The sequence below is a fragment of the Toxorhynchites rutilus genome, chromosome 1, assembly GCF_029784135.1.
Source record: "Toxorhynchites rutilus septentrionalis strain SRP chromosome 1, ASM2978413v1, whole genome shotgun sequence".
In the NCBI taxonomy this organism is placed as follows: domain Eukaryota; kingdom Metazoa; phylum Arthropoda; class Insecta; order Diptera; family Culicidae; genus Toxorhynchites; species Toxorhynchites rutilus.
This window is the reverse complement of record NC_073744.1, coordinates 89,816,326-89,837,689: the sequence shown is the minus strand read 5'-3', so window position 1 is coordinate 89,837,689 and position 21,364 is coordinate 89,816,326. Positions and strand designations below refer to the sequence as shown.

Sequence of the window (21,364 nt, the reverse complement as noted above, 5' to 3'; positions counted from 1 at the left end):
TTTAATGATGTTTCCTTCGTTGTGTCCCTGTTTCATATCCCTCCTATCCGATCTATAAACTTTTACTTAGTCGCGGCAATACATACACACACTCTTTACAGATACACGGGCCAAAGGTTGTGCAGTCCACTGATCATTCAACAAGAGCAAAAGGTTGTATCGCTCATGACAACTCTACACGAGCTGATGTTTGCGCCGGCTAGTGACCATTCTATCCTGGATTCCTCGAGTCGAGAAGACGCACCACGCTAGATATGGGGTACAGACTAGGGGGCGCTGCTGATTAATGGTCAGCTGCATCCCAAAAGGAAGTATCCCGTGTCGGGCACAGGTACAGAGCATTGGAGACAGCAACATCACAATTACGAAAACACTTGTAATACTAACCTCGAGCCAACCGCGAGTAATCGGTTACATATTACTAACATAAGGCAAACATTGTCGAAATATTGAACTCCCGGCCCCGTCAGGTTGACGCCATATGAGCCTTAATAAAAATATATATTTTGGATAAAAAAAAAAGCGGAGAAACTTAATAAATTGATTAATTTTGGAATTACAGTCCAGAACATGTGTACAACGATCAAAGCGTGCGGGCTCGACGAATATCTCTGCAATATCGCATTGCTTCAAGAGCTAGTTGACAGACTACCCGCAACGATTAAACTAAACTGGACGATGCATCGACAGCGTTGCATTGTCGGATTTTAGCGATTGATTAGGCGAGTTAGTAGAAGCTGTGTGTGTGGTCACGATTCCATCTCCGAATGATGCGACCAAAACTGAAAGAAGAGGCCGCAAAGACGATAACTTCATTAATTTACATTGCGATGCTGAATCAGAGTTGCCATTATACACGAATGTAGTGTCACAATCACAGAAAGAATGTTTGGCCTTAACCATCATTGTAATTCTCTAGAATCATGTAAAACATTTCAATCCATGGGCATCAACTCACGCTGGACATTTTTGAAAGATCATAAGCTTTGCAGAAAATGTCTTCGAAGGCATTTCGATTCTTGTTTTGTAAAAACACCCTGTGGAAGAAATGGATGCACGTTCACGCACAATAGATTGTTGCACGATGGTTCGAGGTATACGTCAAAGATATTCCGGTGACTCTTCACGGTGACTAATGGTGCTTCGGTGAACACCTACACGTTTCTTGACAATGGCTCGTCTGCAACGTTTATTGGAGGATTTGTTGAAGGAATTGAGAATAAAAGGAACACCCCATTCACTTTGTTTAAACTGGACATCCGGTCAGCAACGCGATGAGAACGACTCTGTAAAACTCTCCGTGAAAATTTCTGCCATGGTCATCTCCAGCAAGGTGTTCGCACTCCCGCCTGTCCTTACCTCCACAATCCGTTTCAACGTCTAAGCTATCGTCTCGTTATAAGCATCTCGTAGGGCTTCCGATTGAATCGTATGACTTCGTTTCTCCGAGATAAAATACTTACCTTTAATACCTTTTATGTTTGCAATACTAACCATTTACTTACCATATCAAATTCTTAGTTCTTAAAGTCAATTTTTTGTCATTTAAAGGATTTTTTAACAATCGGATAAAAGAAGTTATTAATACTGCAAGTAATTTTTTCAACAATCGTGAAAAATCCCCTTTTTACTTGGTCACTTTTTGTTTCTATTAAATTTAATGCAATTGGTTTATTTCATGAACATATTTACACATTCGCTGATTGGCATAAACAAAAATCCAATGGCACATTCAAATAGTTAAGACAAGTACAAAGATTATTGTTCCTTAATCTTTGCTAGTAAGGCATCACAAGTTTTCTTCGCATCACCCAATAGCATAGAGGTATTTGGCTTGTAGAAGATAGGATTGTCCACGGCAGCATAACCAACACCAAGCGAACGTTTCATAACAACAACCTACAGATAAACAGTATATTCAAAATATTAGACAAAATATTATTATTAGGAATTTTAAGATATTTAAATCACATGTACCTGATCAGCCTTCCATACCCGTAGCACGGGCATACCGGCAATAATTGAGTTTGGGTCATCCTCCGCTGCACTGTTAACGGTATCATTTGCGCCAATTACCAACACAAGATCAGTTTCCGTAAAGTCTTCATTGATTTCATCCATTTCAAGTACGTCGTCGTATGGTACACCAGCTTCTGCTAGTAGAACATTCAGCTGTCCGGGCATTCTGCCGGCAACGGGGTGGATTCCAAATCGAATTTTCTTTCCTTTCGACTTCAACATGTTCACCATTTCAGCGATAGGATACTGTGCCTTCGCAACACACAGACCATAACCTGGTGTAATAATAATATTTTTTGAATTGTTAATCATGTCAACGACACCTTCAACATTGACTTCAGTGTGTGTTCCGACAATTTCAGCTGGTTTGCCACCACCAGTTGATGATGTTCCATAGCCACCCAAAATCACATTCGGTAGCGATCGGTTCATTGCTTTACACATTATATACGACAATATACCACCAGAGGAACCAATCAAGGCTCCAACAATAGTCATGAGATTGTTATTCAACATAAATCCTTCAGCACACAGCGCCCAACCAGAATAGGAATTCAATACGGTGATAACGACGGGCATATCAGCACCGCCAATAGCAGCAGTCAAAGTGACGCCCATCGCAGTAGATAACGCGGCAGTAGTACCTAGCAGGCCCAAACCACCAGCCATGGTAGGTTCGACGTAAAACAATCCCATAGCGCCAATGTTACCGGCCAACAAACCAGCATTGATAAGATGACGTCCCGGAAGCAATAAAGGCGCCGAATTTAGAATACCTTGCAACTTGCCATAAGCAACCAGTGAACCACTAAAAGTCACCCCTCCGATATACGTTCCTAAGAACAAAGCAGTTTTAAGTACATTCGCGGATGGATCAGTCGCCAGTGATGGAAAATCGTGCATATAAGTTGCAACACACGTCAGTACGGCAGCGGCTCCTACTAAACTATGAAAAGCAGCAACTAACTGTGGGAGATCAGTTATTTGAATCCTCTTGGCGATTACTGAGCCAATCAATCCACCGATGCCTGCCACACCGCCCATCTGCATCAGAACATCCATATTTGGCGCCATATATCCCAGAGTTGCGGCAATACCTCCGGATACCCCTATCTAAAATTGGATTATATTTTCAATGCTACCAATGTATCAAGTATTGTCATAAAAAATTGTCATAAAATACCATGCCGAGGACGTTACCCAGACGAGACGTCTTTTGCGATGAAAGTCCGACCAACGCACCAATACAGCACAAACTAGACGCCAGATACGCCATTTGATGAATTTCAGGTAGTTGTTGGAAGGCTGCCATTCCATATCCTCCAAGGAACAATGCTCCTGGGATGCCATATAGATAGTTGTGCTCTGGTGGATCAGTCGGTCTTTTGAACATATCTAGCATACGCTGGGTAACAAGGAAGCCACCGAAAATGTTGATAAACGAAATAAGAGCTGCACTAGCTGCCAATGTTTCGATCGTATTGGAAGGTGTTACTCCTCCTCCCATCAACAGAAGACCACCAACGGCTGTTATTCCCGAGATCGCGTTTGTCACAGACATCAATGGTGAATGAAGTGCTGGAGTGACACCCCAAACCGTGTGATATCCCACTATTCCTGACATAGCGAAGGTTGTCATCATGGTTGTAAAAGCAGGATTCGGTGAGATGGCTCCTAGTCCGAGTAAACTACCCAAACCGGTAGAATAAGCAATACTATTCTTCAATGTTTCCTTGAACGGATCAGGTGGAGCAGCTATAGCTTTCACTGCAGATGTTGTAGGCGCTGCCACAGAAGACGGAGGTTTGGCGGATACAGAAATCACTGGCGGTGGCCACATAAGATCACCATTTCTCAGTACAATGCTACCACGAACAACCTCGTCTTCTAGTCTAATATCGAAATGATTTTTCTCGCCCATCGATAGTAGGAATTTGGAAATGTTATTCGCATACAGGGTGGAACTTTGTGTTGGGAGACGACTGGGGAAATCAGTCAAACCAATATGAACGACGTCATGAATTACCTTGACCTGGTTCGGAACAGTCGTGGCTACGTTTCCTCCGGCTTCCGCAGCTAAATCAACAATCACACTTCCAGGTTTCATGGACTTGACCATCTCTTCAGTGATAAGACTGGAACGAGCAATATATTAGAATAATTATTTATGAGCAAAACAGATTTAAACATACGTTGGTGCTTTTTTGCCCGGTATCAATGCTGTAGTGATAACTACATCTACTTCTTTGCACTGCTTTGCAAACAATGACATTTCAGCTTCGATGAACTCTTTGCTCATTTCCTTACTATATCCGCCTGCGGTGGAGCCATCTTCTTCGATGTTGATGGTTAAAAATTCTGCCCCCATACTTTCAACCTGTTCTTTAACGACCGGTCGGGTATCGAACGCTCTCACTATGGCTCCCATCCCTCGAGCTTGTCCAATGGCAGCCAAACCAGCAACCCCGCCTCCAATAACCAGAATTTTTGCTGGTGGTACTTTACCCGCAGCTGTGATTTGGCCTGTGAAGAATCGTGGAAAATGATTAGCAGCCTCAATCACGGCTCGATAGCCAGAAATATTCGCCATTGACGATAGCGCATCGAAAACCTGTGCACGTGAAATGCGAGGGATGGCATCCATTGCTGCAAAAAAACATATATTGGTCAAGATGAAGTGGCCAAGCCGGTTGAGCAGTACCCACCAAATGCATTCAGCTTCTTCTGAGCCAATTTTTCAATCAACTCCTTATTCTGAGAGGGATAAAGGAATGAAATCAGTGTCGAATTGTGTTTCAATGAGTTAATTTCATCGTCCATGGGCTGTCTAACTTTGAGCACAATATCTGGTAATATGGAATTTAGGAAGAATCAAATGTAAGTAAACTTTGTGTGAGAGTACCGACCAGATTGGAATGCTTGCATTCTATCAACAATGTTCGCGCCCGCTGAAGAATACTCAGAGTCTCGAAATTTCGCCTCCAGTCCACATCCTGCTTCAACGTTAACATTGAACCCCTTCTTAACCAGCGTGGCAGTCACAGCCGGTGTTACAGCAACGCTGAAAAAAAAGTTTGAATTGTAATTGAATTCTGCGTAACCAGGATGCTGAAGTTAAATTAAATTAATGAAAAAAAATTAAGAATTTGGAATGCTTATAACTCGAGCATTAGGTTATGTTCAGCTTCGATGAACTCTTTGAAGCCCTCAAGCTGGATATCGAATTCTCTACGGAGAAAACTGAAATGGTCGTTTTTTCTAGGAAGCACGAACCCGCCCAATTCCAGCTTCACCTATCCGGCAAAACGATCCAACACTCTATGTTTTTCAAATACCTGGGTGTATATTTTGATTCTAAGTGTACCTGGGGGAGACACATTGCGTATTTGAAACAGAAATGCCAGCAAAGAATCAATTTTCTCCAAACAATTACCGGAACATGGTGGGGTGCCCATCCAGGAGACCTCATCCAGTTGTACAAAACAACGATATTATCAGTGTTAGAATATGGCAGTTTTTGCTTCCGATCAGCTGCCAGGATTCATATTCTCAAGCTGGAGAGAATACAATATCGTTGCTTGCGTATAGCCATGAGGTGTTTGCATTCGACACATACGATGAGTCTCGAAGTTTTGGCAGGAGTACCCCCGCTTACTCTTCGGTTCACAGAATTATCCTACAGATTTCTCATCCGTTGCAAGATCATGAATCCATTGGTGATTGATAACTTCGAAAATCTACTCCAACTGACTCCTCAGTCAAGTTTTATGTCTTTATACCATGAGTACCTTACCCACGACGTGCGCCCTTCACCAGGCATCTCCAACCAAGTTTGCTTCCCATACTTCTGCAATTCCTCTGTCATTTTTGATCTGTCCATGCGACAAAAAATCCATGGAATCCCAGATCACCTAAGCTCCGATTCTATTCCGCCGATATTTTCGGCAGAATATGGGAAAGTTAGATCTGATAAAATGTTCTTTACTGACGGTTCATTCATAAACGGGTCCACTGGCTTCGGCATCTTCAATGAAAATTCCAGTGCCTCTTTCAAACTCAAAGATCCTTGTTCCGTGTATGTTGCTGAACTGGGTGCGATATATTACGCATTAGGGATCATTGAAACATTGCCCATCGACCACTATTTTATTTTTTCAGACAGTCTCAGCTCAATAGAGGCAATCCGCTCAATGAAAGTTGATAAATGCTCATCTTATTTCCTAACAAGAATAAGAAAACTAATGAGTGTTTTGGTCGAAAAATTCAAGATTACCTTAGCATGGGTTCCCTCTCATTGCTCGATTCCGGGGAATGAGAAAGCGGACTCGCTAGCTAAGGTGGGCGCTTTAGAAGGCACACTTTTTGAAAGGCAAATTGCTTATAATGAATTTTTCCACATTCCTCGTCAGTATACGCTCGTAAGTTGGCAGCGCATGTGGAGTGAAGATGAGTTCGGTCGTTGGTTACACACGATTATCCCTAAGGTCTCGACGAGTGCATGGTTCAAGGGATTGAATGTAGGTCGTGATTTCATTCGCGTGATATCTCGGCTTATATCCAATCACTACAACCTAAACGCGCATCTCTATCGCATTGGGCTCGCAGCAAACAATCTTTGTGATTGTGGCGATGGCTACCACGACATCGAGCATGTTGTCTGGTCGTGTATCCGGTTCCATGCTGCTCGCTCTCAGCTCTCTAGAGCACTGAGAGCACAAGGCAGACAATCGGATATCCCCGTCCGGGATATCTTAGGTAGCCGTGATCCTGATCTTCTGCTTCATCTATACCTGTTCCTCAGAAACGCCGATGTCAACGTTTAATGATGTTTCCTTCGTTGTGTCCCTGTTTCATATCCCTCCTATCCGATCTATAAACTTTTACTTAGTCGCGGCAATACATACACACACTCTCTACAGATACACGGGCCAAAGGTTGTGCAGTCCACTGATCATTCAACAAGAGCCAAAGGTTGTACCGCTTATGACAACTCTACACGAGCTGATGATTGCGCCGGCTAGTGACCATTCTATCCTGGATTCCTCGAGTGGAGAAAGACGCACCACGCTAGATATGGGGTACAGACTAGGGGGGCGTTGCTGATTAATGGTCAGCTGCATCCCAATAGGAGGTATCCCGTGTCGGGCACACGTACAGAGCATCGAAGACTGCAACATACCAATTATGAGAACACTTGTAATACTAACCTCGAGCCAACCGCGAGTAATCGGTTACATATTACTAACATAGTTGTAAGCAAACATTGTCGAAATATAGAACTCCCGGCCCCGTTAGGCTGACGCCAAAAAAAGCCTTAATAAAAATATATATTTTGGATAAAAAAAAAAAAAAAAAACTCGAGCATTTCTTAATAGATCGCAAAGATGCTTACTTTAAAAATTAATAAATATGTATGAAACATTTCTACGCGTCTATCACAATGAATAACATTTTATTTTTAAATAACTAATAAAAAATGAATAACATTTTATTAGAAATAAACAACTGATTAGCTGTAAAATGTCAAGCATTGTCCCATGTGTCGTTTTGATTGATCCAATTTGTGCTCCTCAAATGAAACAACCAGAGTTACAGCGTAATATAATTTGGATACAAGCAAAAAATTATATTATAAGCCACTCCCATTGTGATTCTACCGCCAATCGAATGAAATAAATTTGGCTGTTGCTTTCCGAAAACATCATCAGTCATTTTCATTCTCTGCTATGTGTCGAGCAGCGAAGACGTGTTTTCTCTTGCTCGTGATAAATAGTGTCTAGTAAATTAAAGCAACGGGAAGCGCTCCCGATCTACAAACGTCGCCGACCTGTCGGGTGGATCCATCGATCCGTCGGCCAAGAAACTGTTGGCCAACAATCGGTACGCTATTCTCGACAACGGTGACGAACCGAAGGTAGAAAAGAAGGAGAAACTACCGCCGATATATGTAAAAGCCTCCCTGGAAGGGCTTCATCAACGAATTGCTTTCTTTATCGAGAAGGGTCGGAGGTGCACTGTCCGCCATAGCACGAAGTGTTTCGAGCTGATGGTCCCAAGGTCGTGCTGGAGATGCCGAAACAGCGAAACTGTTAATACTTCACTAACGATATCGAGGCCGAGAAACCGCTGAAGGTGGTGCTCCGCGGCCTTCACGATACGGACACCAAGGAACTATCGACCGAACTCGAGAAGAACGGACTCAAGCCGGTTCAAATTTACAAAATAAAGCGGCACGATTAGACCCGCACGTATCGTACCAACGTTATCTCGTCTATCTCGCCAAGAACTCGACGTAGCTGAAAGCCCTCCAGAATATCCGGATGCTGTTCCATATCGTGAACGAGTGGAATCGCTACAAACCGGTTCACAAAGACGTTAGCCAATGCTTGCACGAGTCACGAACATCATCAGGCGGAACAAGTTCATGTACAAAACATCTGTCATGGCATTGTTGGCACACAGACCGTTCAATTTCCGCACTCAAAATCAGCACGACATGTTCCGCCTGATGATGTGAACGTCCACCTCAGCAAAACTCCCATTAAGTGAGGTTGTCTACCTTGGTCTCACCATGGACAGGAATTTGAACTTTGCACCCCATGTGAACAAAACATCCACAAAGTGTTCCAAACTCATAAAGTTGCTATACCCGCTCATCAAGCGAAAGACCACTCTGTCGTAGAGAAACAAGCTTGCGATACATAAGCAAATCATCCTACCGGTGAACGAATATGGTTTGCCAATCTGGGAGGGATGTGCAAATTGCCATCATCAAAAACTACAGATCATCCAGAACAACATCCTTCGGATTATCCTGAACAGTTCACCAAGGACCCGAAATACCAAGATCCACCGCCTGTCTGGTCTTCAGATGCTGGAAGAACCGAAATCACAAATAAATCCCTACTAGGTTCAGAGGGTCTTGCCAGCGGTCTCCGCACGCAATCATCCGGGAACTGGTCCCATAGTTCTAAATTTGATTTTAGTTCGGTAGGTTAATCAATTTTTCAATTAATAACTAATACATCTCTCTTTACGGGATCAAATGCAAACTAGGTTCACAACCAATAATCTCTATTTAAATTGAAAATCCAAAATGTACCAAAGTTGCCGGACCCTAAGGCTGAGCAATTGATTTGTAAACCAAAACTGTAATTTTGGACAGTTTGGGCTAGAGCAACCCAACTGAATCGATGCATTATGCGCGAATGCATAACTCTCCATACTGATCAAACTATTGGACGATAAAAAGTCTGCAGTCTGCAGGGACTTCAAGGCCACTGTTTGTTTGTTTGTTTGTTTGTTTATTGTCCAGTAGCGTAAGATACAAATCTTTTAAAAATTACTACTTCCGATTTATGAATGGTTTGAGTACATTATTGCCTAACCTATTCGTTGATTGATTTTAAAAATAATTAAATTAATTTACACGGTTCCAAAAACTGATACAGCAACTCTTGAAAATTGCTTCTGACGAGGATCGTTTCACAACGGGTGGTAAAGAGTTCCAATTGACCACACCCCTAACGAACAATGAATTTGCGTAACATGCTGTGTTGTTGGTTGGAATAACTAGATTCTGCAGGCGGCGTCCACGAGTTTGAAGAAGCCTCTGGTATAGTATCCCAGGAGATCGTGTGTTCAGCAGATTCCGCAAGAATACGCAAGATCGATTAGCATAAAAGTTTTGTAGAGGACATCCAATAAGGTTCTGTTGCAAGTGACTCACGTGATCATAGCGGCTCAGTTCGTAAACATATCTCACCCAGCAGTTTAGTGCGACACGTAACCGATCGAAGGAGTTTGCGCTTGGACGGATATGAAGAACGTCGCCAAACACGAAATGCGGCAGAATTAGCGATTTGAAAAGTTTCAATTTAGTGGCGATCGGTGCGGTGGAGGTACATCGGTAAAGTATCCGGAGACCAGCATAGATTTTCCCGCATTGCTGTGTTATCAAATTGTCCCACTGCAGGTCACTTTGGAAGATGAATCCTAGGTTGCTGACACTATCCAGGAATTCGATGCTCTGACCGTCCATTACAATCCCTGGTGATGGAAAATATTCAGGTCTACGACGTCGACTGGTGATGAATAAAGATTTACTCTTAGATGGATTCACACGGAGTTCATTTTGTTTCGACCAATTTGCAACACGTTCGAGGTCATCATTCATTATTCTGACTAAATCGCGGGTACAGGGACCGAGTCTCCCGACGTAAAGTTGCACATCGTCGGCGTATATTTGGATAGAGCAGTACTTGAGAGCCGTCGGTAGGTCATTGATATGGCAGCAGAACAGCAGAGGACCTAAAACCGAGCCTTGAGGCACACCATATGGCACTTCTAAACTGCTTGAACAGCGATCACCCCAATAAACAGTCTGCCTTCTTCCCTGCAAGTAGGATTTCATCAGACTTACGGCAGCATGAGAGAAGTTGAACTGGGAAATCAACTTGTTCAATAGCTTGCTATGTGGAATAGAATCGAAAGCTTTAGAAAAATCCAGAAGTAGGAGTACGCCAACACCTTTCTTATCTACGATGGATGCTAAATCGTCATACACTCGGAGAACTGCGGTTTTGATGCTTTGTCCTCTGCGAAAACCAGCTTGATATTTGGTCAATAAATCGTTGTCCTCAATATGGGATGTCATTTGCTGTTTAAGAAGTCTCTCAAAAGCCTTCGACAATGCGTATAGTATGCTGATGGGCCTTAGATTAGTGATGTTATTCAAATGCGCCTTCTTCTTCAAAGGTAAAACCTTTGCATGTTTCCAGGAATCAGGAAAGCTGGAACACTCGATGAACATATTGAACAGATGTGTAAGATGGTGCACAACTAAGGGTAGTATAATCTTTATGAAATTAATTGGTATCTCGTCTATCCCAAGAGCATTCGACTTGACGTCCCAGATGGCGTTCACGACTTCCCAATGAAACACAGGTCGAAAAGAAAAGCTGTACGACGATGCTTTTGCTGATATCGAAGGTGTTACTTCTGGTTGATTACTTCTTGTAAAATTGGACGAGAATGTACTATTTATATCATCTGGGTCGAACTCACCATGCTGAAACTGTTTATCTTTTCCGACACCAATACTCTTAATCCGCTTAATCCGTCCAAGAAACGATTCATATACTGCTGTTTCGCCTGGGTTATTTTCGAGTTGGCACGATTCCTCAGCTCCTTGTACTTCTGACGCTTAACGTTCTTCAAATGTACAGGTGCTTGCAACCAATCCTTGTATGCCAAGTCACGCTCAAGCATGAAATGACGGACGATTTCAGAAAACCACGGATTGTGCCGTCGACGATTTCTACTGACACGAAGAGGGATACACTCATCATGCACTCTTTTAATGTGTGAATTGAAGAATTCCAAGGAAGCGTTGGGAGTTTCCATCATATAAAACTGTCTCCAGGGTATAGACGAGATTTCGTTTTCCAAAACATGTGGCTCGAAATTTGCGTAGTCATGAAAAGTTCGTAGACTGGGAGGCTGTGTAACATCGATGTCCACTGATGCAAAAATCAAATCATGCTGCGACAATGCAGGAAAACTGACCTGTCCAAAGCGCAACACTTTCTCGTTGTTGTTGGTCAAAAAAAGATCGAGCTGCGAACATCCTCCACGGTGAAAAAAAGTTGGTTCATCACTCATTGATGATAAAGAGAAAGTCCGTAGCATTGATTCGAAAAGACTTCGTTTGTTACTATGTCGTAGTAGGTCGGTATTAAAGTCTCCCACCAGAAAAATTTGTTCGTAGCGTACAGCGAAATTAGCCAACTTCTCCGCCAAAAAAGATGAGCATTCGTTTTCCGGAGGATTGTAAACGACCATCAGCAGAATTTTATGATCTCCTATTCGAAACTCTAGCGCTAAAGATTCAGTTTTGTCCACAGAATCATCTGTCAGCACTGTGCCGACACTTTAGAACAGTTCAAATTGCTCCTGCAATAAACAACGATACCTCCACCACGCTTATATGTTCTGTCGTTCCTCACAGCGGTGTAACCAGATACACCGATTAAACGATCACTGATGTTGGAATTGAGCCAAGATTCAGTGAAACACGCAATTTCGATCTTGGAATCCAATAATATGTTTCGAACTTCATCCATCTTGCGACAATTTTGCGCACAGATACTTTGAGAATTCCCATGGTAGATATTGAACTTTCCAGATAATAGAACAGCGTTTAACACTGCTCCCGGAATGTTCGTAGAGGTGTGATTATGTGACTGAAGCATTATGTGTAATATGGGAAGCAATTTTTAGAGAGCTGCATTTTTATGGAGGAGTATAAAACAAGTATTTTTGACATATAATATTTGACAATGTTATAAACAAAACTTCTAACATGAACATTACTTCAAAAGTGTACGAATCTCACAAGTATTTATCCAACTCATTCCTGGAATGTACGGCTATTGGTGGACCGTCAGCTGCAAGCTTCACATGAACGATTCCCTCTTTGGTATAAACCGATGTCAACTTGCCTGCCTTCTTCCAATGTAGAGCATCAGATTTTAGCTTGCGCGTTTCGACGGTAAGACTTTCGTTGATATACACACGACGATCAGAATTTAAACCAACATGTCGTAGCTTCAGGTCACGTTTTCTCAAATACGCACTGTAGAATTCGTCGCGTGATGATTTTAATGCAAACTCCACTACGATCAGGCCATTGTTTTCTGGTTTGTTGTTGTACTTCATACGCCTGGTTTGAGTCATTGAGGTGGTTGTGTCATTTACGGCTAGGTGTTTTCCAATTTCATTCAGCGTACTTTGTAGGTTTTCACCGGCTATGAATGGGATGCCACTTATGATAAGCTCGTTCCGATTTTGAAGGGTACCGATTTTCTGCTCCATGCCATTCACTCGTGAATTTAGAGAGTCCAGTGCTGCGTCATGGTGTTGAAATTTTGTTGCGCATTCATCTTTCACTGATTTGATCTCATTTTTGAGTTCTGTTCTAACGGAGTCAATTTTGTTGTTAACATTCATCACTTCAGTGCGTACCGTGTCGATCAGTTGTTTCGTCTCCGTGAATTGCTGCATCATCGTTCGCAACATACCTTCCAGCGTCGTCGGATAAGGGTTTACATCTTTTTCCATCGAAACCGTACTCAACAAGTCATGGTTATCAGTTCGCAATCGAATTGTCGACAAACAAGACAAAGTATTGCTGCAGGCTTCAGCAGCAGGCGGAGTGCGTTTTTTTTTTTTTTATATCTGTATTATAGTGACTTTCAACACTTTTGGCTGGTTCGTCACATTTTACTTCCAATTTTGGAAGAATGTTGGGAGTGAGAATTGAACTCGTGATCTTCAGCGTGAGAGGTATGGATGTTACCACTACGCCAGATCGGCTCCACGGGGCGGAGTGCGTTGTAGGCTCATCGTTTATAGAGAATTGGAACAAAACAACACAAACCGATTGTGCTTGTATAGGTCGTTATCAGTTTAGAGTGATGATGGAAACGATTTCAGCACAATGGCGATATCAATCACAATCGATTGAAGGCAGAATTTGTTATCGCAAATAACCGGTCAGCGAAACTTAGCAGAGACTGGATAACACTTTCGGATATAATTCAGATATTCCGGATCGTGGCGAAATGATAAACAGTGGTGTTGAAACGGTAGAACTACACTTTTGAAGCAATTTTATACGCGATTTTTATCTACACATACTCGCGCCGGGTGGCCTTGTTGTATTCAACTGTACCATGAATATCATCAGCAACGATCAACGAGTTTTCATCAAATGGACAACCGTAACCCATAGCTTTCATGTAATCGAGTTTCATACACCAGTGCCTATGGCTGCATTCAGTTTGTCGAGAGAAGTGCTTTGGCAAAATGAGAACAAAATGAGTTATCCAGTCGGCTTCCTCGTTCCCTAGGATCCTGGTGTGACTCGAGATCCAACAGAGAGTAGTACTTCTACCTCTCAACTGCTCTTTAATTTCTTGAATAATGGGGTTTTATCACCCTCTACAGCTGAGAGAACACTTGCCGAGTCCAATAGATATCACAATGGTTGAGGAGTCAACAGTGATAGACCCATCAATCATTTATTGAGCATATTTAATATGTGGTGATTACAATCAGCCTCATATTGCGTGGGAACCGCACGCCAATTCTGTTATTGACCTGAACCCCTCGTTGACTACCGCTGCGAGTGCTGCTCTATTAGATGGAGTCACCTTTCTCGATCTCCAGCAGCGCAACTTCATTCGCAATTTTCGTGGCCGCACATTGGATCTGGTTTTCAGCGCACCTGACATTAACATAGCTATTAACGAATACGTATCGCCACTGTTACCGGTGGATCGGCACCATCCACCATTAGAACTGTCATTATCAGCCACAACAACCCAACTTTCAACTCGCTAGCCATGCATACCGCAGTCTCAACGCAACTCTCTACAAATCATACGTACTTTGTGTCCGGACGAACTTGCGCAGGAATCCAAGAAGTTTCTGGAAGTTTGTAAACTCCAAGCGGAAAACTGCAGATATCCCGTCTAAGGTGTTCTTGGGAGATCGAGAGTCGTCCTCTGTTCCCGAAACGTGTGATTTGTTCTCAAAACACTTTGCTTCAGTGTTTGTAGCTGATGCAGCCACCCCGTCCGAAGCCGAATGTGCTGCAGCTAATGTTCCGGAGGCTTTAATAGAGTTGCGGTCATTCGCTGTTACTCCACAGATGATTGAGAGAAGCATAAAAAAGTTGAAACGGTCAACAGTTCCTGTCCCAGATGGCATTCCAGCAATAATTTCCTGTCGCTGTGCTTCAGCTTTGGCTTTCCACTCTCCCGTATCTAAACAGCTTCGCTGGATCAAGGAATCTTTCCAGATGTGTGGAAGCACTCCTATATGTTTCCCGTCTTCAAAAAAGGAGATAAGTGCAACGTGACCAACTATCGCGGGATAACCAGCCTTTCTGCCGCATCTAAGCTATTTGAGATGATCGTGAACGATGTTGTCTTTTTCGAAGGGCTATATCTCACCAGTACAACATGGTTTTATTCCAGAATGCTCGATTAGCACAAATCTTCTAGAGTTCTCATCGTTTTGTGTCAACCGCCTAGAAGAACGAGCTCAAGCTGATACTGTTTATACCGACATAAAAGCCGCTTTCGACCGAATTGACCACCGCATCCTGTTGAGTAAACTATCCCGTCTTGGTGCTTGGTCTGAAGGATCCATCTACTGGCTGAGGTCATACCTTTCTGGAAGGACGCTCCGTGTTAAGCTCCAGTCTCACACTTCATATCCGTTCGCTGTTTGTTCGGGAGTTCCACAAGGCATCTAGAGCCACTGCTGTTCGCGATATTTTACAACGACGTGTCGCTTATTCTCGCATCCGGCGGTGTATCGATCTACGCTGACGATTTGAAGATCTATCTGGCTATCAAAACTCTCAAGGATTGTCTTCGGTTGCAGAGCTTGCTTGACCAGTTCGTATGTTGATGCCGGCTGAATAAACTTACCATCAGCATCACTAAGTGTGTGATCATGAGTTTTTATCGAAAAAGACAGCCAATTATATTTGAGTACATGATTGATGATATCATCTTGGAGAGAGTAAGTCAGGTCCAAACTTGCTAGAGATGGTTAGCATTCGCTTCTTCTTCTTCTTCTTTCTTCTTCAATGGCACTAACGTTCCTAGAGGAACTTCGCCGTCACAACGTAGTATTACTTGCGTCATTTTTATTAGTACTTAGTTGAGATTTCTATGCCAAATAACACGCCTTGAATGCATTCTGAGTGGCAAGCTCACAGTGCATTCAAGGTGTGATCACAGTGCAAGTCGGAGGAAATTTCTTTGACGAAAAATTCCCCCGACCAGAACGGGAATCGAACCCGAACACCCGGCATGTTAGTTATGACGCTAACCACTCGGCCACGGGAGGTTAGCATTCGCTCTCCCAGCCGAATCCTATGATCCTCGTATTTGCTGCAACCTTTCCCGCATCGGTCAACGTTTGGTTATCATGAACCGATAACGGGAGTTATAAGGACATTTTCATTAGTAGAACTTTTTTTTTTGATTTCGAAGAACCGTCACAATGCTTCAGAAACAGGATCGTGAATTCTAATGTACTTAATGTCATGTATTAATGTGTTTTTACTATTTATAAGTATTTTATTTCATTAAGACGATGTTGTCAGATGAATTTTAACTCAAACAAATAAACAAATAAACAAATATTTTCCTTGACTTTCCCCATGCAGATGAATAGCATTATGGATCTGTATCCACTAACACAAACTTCCATCTTGCTACCTCAGGCAAGTATAGCTATAGTATCGCTCCTTCGCTTCCTGAAATCGATCCCATCAATAGTGCCACGAACCCTGATGCAACCGTCGATTCTACTGCTTGCTGGTCACCTATCATCGAATCGGAGCATTCAGCCACCGCCACCGCTAACTGTTTTTGACGAAATTACAGTTTATTACCAGAATGTTCGGGAAATGCGCACAAAAATTGACAACGTTTTTTTTGGCCATTTCATCCAGCCATTATGATGTAATTGTGCTCACGGAAGCTTGGCTTAACGATAAAATATTTTCATCACAACTCTTCGGAGATTCCTAGTCAGTTCATAGAACTGATCGCAGATTGGCTGTATGGAGCCACTCGCTCGTTTCCAAACAAAAAACTTTGAAGTAGCTCGGCTGCGAGTAGCCCCATACATGCAATTCAAATGTCAAATTTCGTGGTATGGGGGCGTTCGTAATTCTTCGGATCGATTGACGTTTACTCGCAACCGAGTAACTCACGACGTCTAAATCCGGCTTTTGTGACAGTTATTGAACGTATAACCGATATTTATACAAACGCTATTGCGTACGGACTCAGGAAGATTTACGCAGAAATCCTCGACATTTTTAGAGATTTGTGAATTCAAAATTGAAAGATAACAGTGAGTTGACGCGGAGATGTTTTTAGGCAATGAGGTTGTTAATTCAACAGCAGAAATATACAAGATGCCAAATCTTGGACGTTTGCAGGGATACACCTAGAGATATGTCCCATCTGAGAAATCTCGAGATCACGCCGAATCAAGTGAAATTCGCCATAAAGAGCTTGAAATGTTCAATGTCCACTCCCGATGACATACCTGCTTACATCATTAAAAAATTCGCCATAAACAGCTTGAAATGTACAAAACGATTCATGAGTATAAGTATGGAATTGTTATTAACATAAAATTCAACTCTTTCGGACTTGTTGGTGGTCTCGAAACGAACCGATGGAATTTCAGTGGCCTTGTAAATGTAATTGAAGATGTTTGATACTTGATTCATTTTTTTTTTTCGTGAGAATAACACGAGATTTTTCATGATCACTCCATGCGCAGAATAGAAACTGAGGGCGCCATTTCACGGTGAAAACGAAATAAAGTCTATATAACCTTGCATAAAATTCATTTAGTTTTTATCGTGATGTGGCAATTTTTCATGATTGTTCCATGCGAAAGCAGAACAGAAACTGATGCTAGTGACGAATTTATGTTAGATTTACAACCAGATGGCGCAGCGAGTAAAATGATGATGTTTTGTTTTTTTGGTCGTTCAAATTTTTTTAGAAAAATTAAAATTTATCTTCCAATTTCCCGATTTCACGTATTCTTTCCACGCTACAAAGGTTAGAAAATCGCCTTTTTACAATGTGATATGTATATTTTGAAGAAAGGCATATGGTATAAGTGTTGTAACTTATATTTTTTCAACTAGATAAACGATGAGTAGCATGTGTCGCGTTAAAAATACTGAAAATCCTTCTTGTATCGGCCCTTGCATTATCAATGGTATAATCCAACTTAATATGATATCGATTTCATCACCATTATCCTCAGTATTCATAACCTGTATGCATTATCAAACTCAAAATTTTCGAAGATTATCAATGAATTTGGTCCAATCATCGTAAATATACAAAGCCCTAACTTTCTTACCATATACTGAAGACATTTAATGGTTGAAATGAATCTAAATAGAAATAAAATGAATAATCACGATTGAATCTTGCTCTTCAGTGCGTAGATTAAACAAACATCACTTTTGTGATTCTGTACTCTAATGTAGGTGTCGCATGAGCTGATTCAGCTTTGCGTAAATTCGTCAATTGGATTGCATCACGGGTACACCTAGTCGAATGCGTAAATGCGAATATTCCTTCGCTCGGACGCATTCACACGCAAACAATTTTTCATGACTGTTCCATGCGAAAGCAGAACAGAAACTGATGCGAGTAAAAGTACACATTGCGATCACCAATCATCATCAATGAGCAATGATGATTTCAATAGCTTGCTTTCAAAGCAAATTTTAAGCTATTGAAACGATTTTTTAGACCAATAAATGACAATCATATAACTCGTTGACATTTTATCTTTCGGATGAAGTGATTATTATACCGCTCCGTTCAGCCGGTAAAGAGGTATTAACGTACAAAACCTTGCACTCCAGCGTCACTCTCTCGTTTTCGAACCTTTGAACTTACACCCCGGTACAGAAATGAAAGACGTAGTTTTACGTCAAAAATGTAGCATGTTTCTCCACTATCGGCAATCTTTAACCTATCCTTAAGACAACGTTGCTCTCCCACAAGCTGGAAAACGTCAATCATGTCTCCTGTGTTCAAAAAAGGAGTTGGTAAACACAGAACGTCACATTGACACGGGTCAACACGGGTTTTACCCACAAAGATCCACTACCACGAACCTGGTTCAGTTTGTCTCGTTTTGTATAAACAACATTGATGCTGGCGCTTAAGCCTTGAAAACAGCCTTTGATAATGTTGATCATGGAATTCTACTGAATTCTACTGGAACGATTAGGAAGAATCGGTGTCTTCACAGATCTTATTGACTGGGTGGAATCATACCTTACGAATCGTAAGCGCACTGTTAGCATTGGGTCGGGAGCATCGGAGCAATTCACGAACCTATCTGGCGTGCCACAAGGCAGCAATCTGGGCCGCGCTTTCATTCGTTCTACCACCTGCCGATTGTTTTACGCCGATGACGTCGAAATATACGTGGCCATCAGAAGTTTCGAGGACTGCCATGCTCTACAACGGCTCCTCGATCGTTTCACTGAATGGTGTACACGGAACATGCTAACGTTAAGCATTCACAAATGTAACGTTATCACGTTTCACCGCATGCTCAATCCAATAGCATACGACGGACAATCCCTCGATCGTGTTTCTCAAGTTCGTTATCTTGACATCTGACTAAACTCAGGATTTATATTTCGATTACATTACAACGACACGATCTCTAAAGCCAACCGACAGCTGGGATTCATGTTTAATATATGCCGAGAATTTAACGACCCACTTTGCCTCCGGTCTCTATGCTGCTCTCTGGTGCGATCAATTTTGGAATACAATTCTCTTGTTTGGTGTCCATATCAGACAACATGGACTGCTAGAATCGAAGCGGAAATTCGTGGGATATGCCCTCCGACTTCTTCCGTGGCGAGATCCGATGAACCTTCCCCTATACGAAGATCTATGTAGATTGCTGGGACTGCATATACTGGAGCAGAGAAGAAGCATTGATCAAGCTGTGTTTGTTGAAAACAATTTCAACGGTGAAGTGGATGCACCGGAATTATTGAGACAGCTTAACATCTACGCTCCTGAACGAATGCGTCGCCAACGGAACTTTCTGCTGTTTCTACCCCGGGCCACTTTGTACGGCCTCCCTGTGCGTTTCATGTCAGCAAGTTTCAGCGAAGTCTTCATTCACTTCGATTTTGGCTCAACTGCGTCCGCACTGACCTACAAACACAGACCTACAGAACAAAACAGGTACCAATAACAACGAGAATTTCTTCGGACAAGGGCCCAATTCCCACTCAGTTATTTTTTTATGATTTGACTAGAAGTAATGCTTATTTGATGACATTTTTGTTATCTTTAATGTTATTTCGTATATATGTTGTGTTCAAAGTGTATTTTTTATGTATAATGTGTATGAAAATATGTGGGATTTCTAGCCTTCTCTTGTTGATTTTCCCCACATTATAATTCATTAAGACAGAAAAAAAACAGATGAATATAAATAAATAAACAAATAAATACTACGTGTTTCCTTTTTGGGCTTATAAATTGGCATGTCGATTAGATCCGTGTTTTTTTTATTTGTTAAGGCACCCATTTCCATTTTAGGGTGGTCCTAAAATCATGTTTTCCCATTTTTCCTAAAAATGACTTTTTTCAAAAATTCATAACTTTTTAACTACTGGACCGATTTAGAGGATCGGTATATCGTTGGGTTTTTGTCTGGGCTTTGTGTCTCGGCTTTTGTTATGATTTTATTTTTTTTTATGCCAGCATATTTCTTAGTTCCAAATTTCTGAGTCAGAATCATTCGCGACTAGCCGACAAAACAGTCTATAAATTATTTTTATTAAATAAGGATCGGAAGTACGTGTTTTAAGCATTTAAATAATATAATTAAATGATTTTCATTGTTTTTTTTAAAATTAAGAACTGGTTTTAGGCATACTGTTTCAAACGAGGGCATAGCAATTTTAAACTGTTGTATGGGGGTGTATACAATCAATGGAACGGCATACAAAAAGAGAAAGGGAAAGGTTCGAATCTTGACACTATCTAACGTCTTTTTCGGATTGAAAGAAGGCAGAGCCCCGTAGTACTATGTACTTCTCATATATTACGTAACGCAAAAAGTATTTAAAAATATCCTCTATCTTCCTCCATAAAGTATTTTTGTATTCCTTACGTATTAAGAGTAATATAAAAAAAATATTATCCGACCTCCCTCCCGGCTTGCACTGTGGTCACGCGTGTTCTATAACTTGCCACTCCAGAGTACATTCAAGGCGTGTTATTCGGCATAGAAATCTCAACCAAGTACTATTAACAAAAATAACGCAAGTAATGCTACGTTGAGAATGCAAAAATTCCACTGGAAAGTTAGTGCCATCCAAGAAGAAGAAGAAAGCTGACCAAATAGTTCAAGAATAAAAACGGGACATGTAAGCCCAAAAAATGAAAAGTTAAATTTTTGAAGAATTTTGTGAGTGAATAAAAGGCGAAGGAGATTATGTCATTTGGAAATTTGATCATAAAATTTATCACATTTAATTTTCCAATTATAATAGTGTTTATAATTATGTTTATATTATGTCATGTTTTTTATGAAATAGTTTTGAATTTAATAACTATTTTTGTTGAAAACTCCGAAGAACATGTGTAGCCGTGAGGTGTAATTGATTTTTGCTCATGTTTTGGCATCCCGATTTATGACATTAAATGAGACATAACATAACAGAAAATGTCATGAC

General features: G+C 41.5%; 1 protein-coding gene across 3 annotated transcripts in view; it reads right to left on the bottom strand.

Moving 5' to 3' along the window:
- Nucleotides 1-1,594: 1,594 nt before the first annotated feature.
- LOC129766539 (NAD(P) transhydrogenase, mitochondrial-like) overlaps nucleotides 1,595-21,364 on the bottom strand; it is a 42,289-nt gene continuing 22,519 nt past the window's right edge. For all 3 annotated transcript variants that reach the window (XM_055767115.1, XM_055767120.1, XM_055767123.1), the window contains exons 4-9: nucleotides 4,926-5,080; nucleotides 4,725-4,865; nucleotides 4,212-4,665; nucleotides 3,203-4,154; nucleotides 1,978-3,132; nucleotides 1,595-1,899 (exon numbers count right to left, since the gene is read on the bottom strand). In XM_055767115.1, the coding sequence (XP_055623090.1) occupies nucleotides 1,759-1,899; nucleotides 1,978-3,132; nucleotides 3,203-4,154; nucleotides 4,212-4,665; nucleotides 4,725-4,865; nucleotides 4,926-5,080 (2,998 nt within the window). In that variant the 3' untranslated portion in view covers nucleotides 1,595-1,758. The remainder of the gene's footprint in view (nucleotides 1,900-1,977; nucleotides 3,133-3,202; nucleotides 4,155-4,211; nucleotides 4,666-4,724; nucleotides 4,866-4,925; nucleotides 5,081-21,364) is intronic.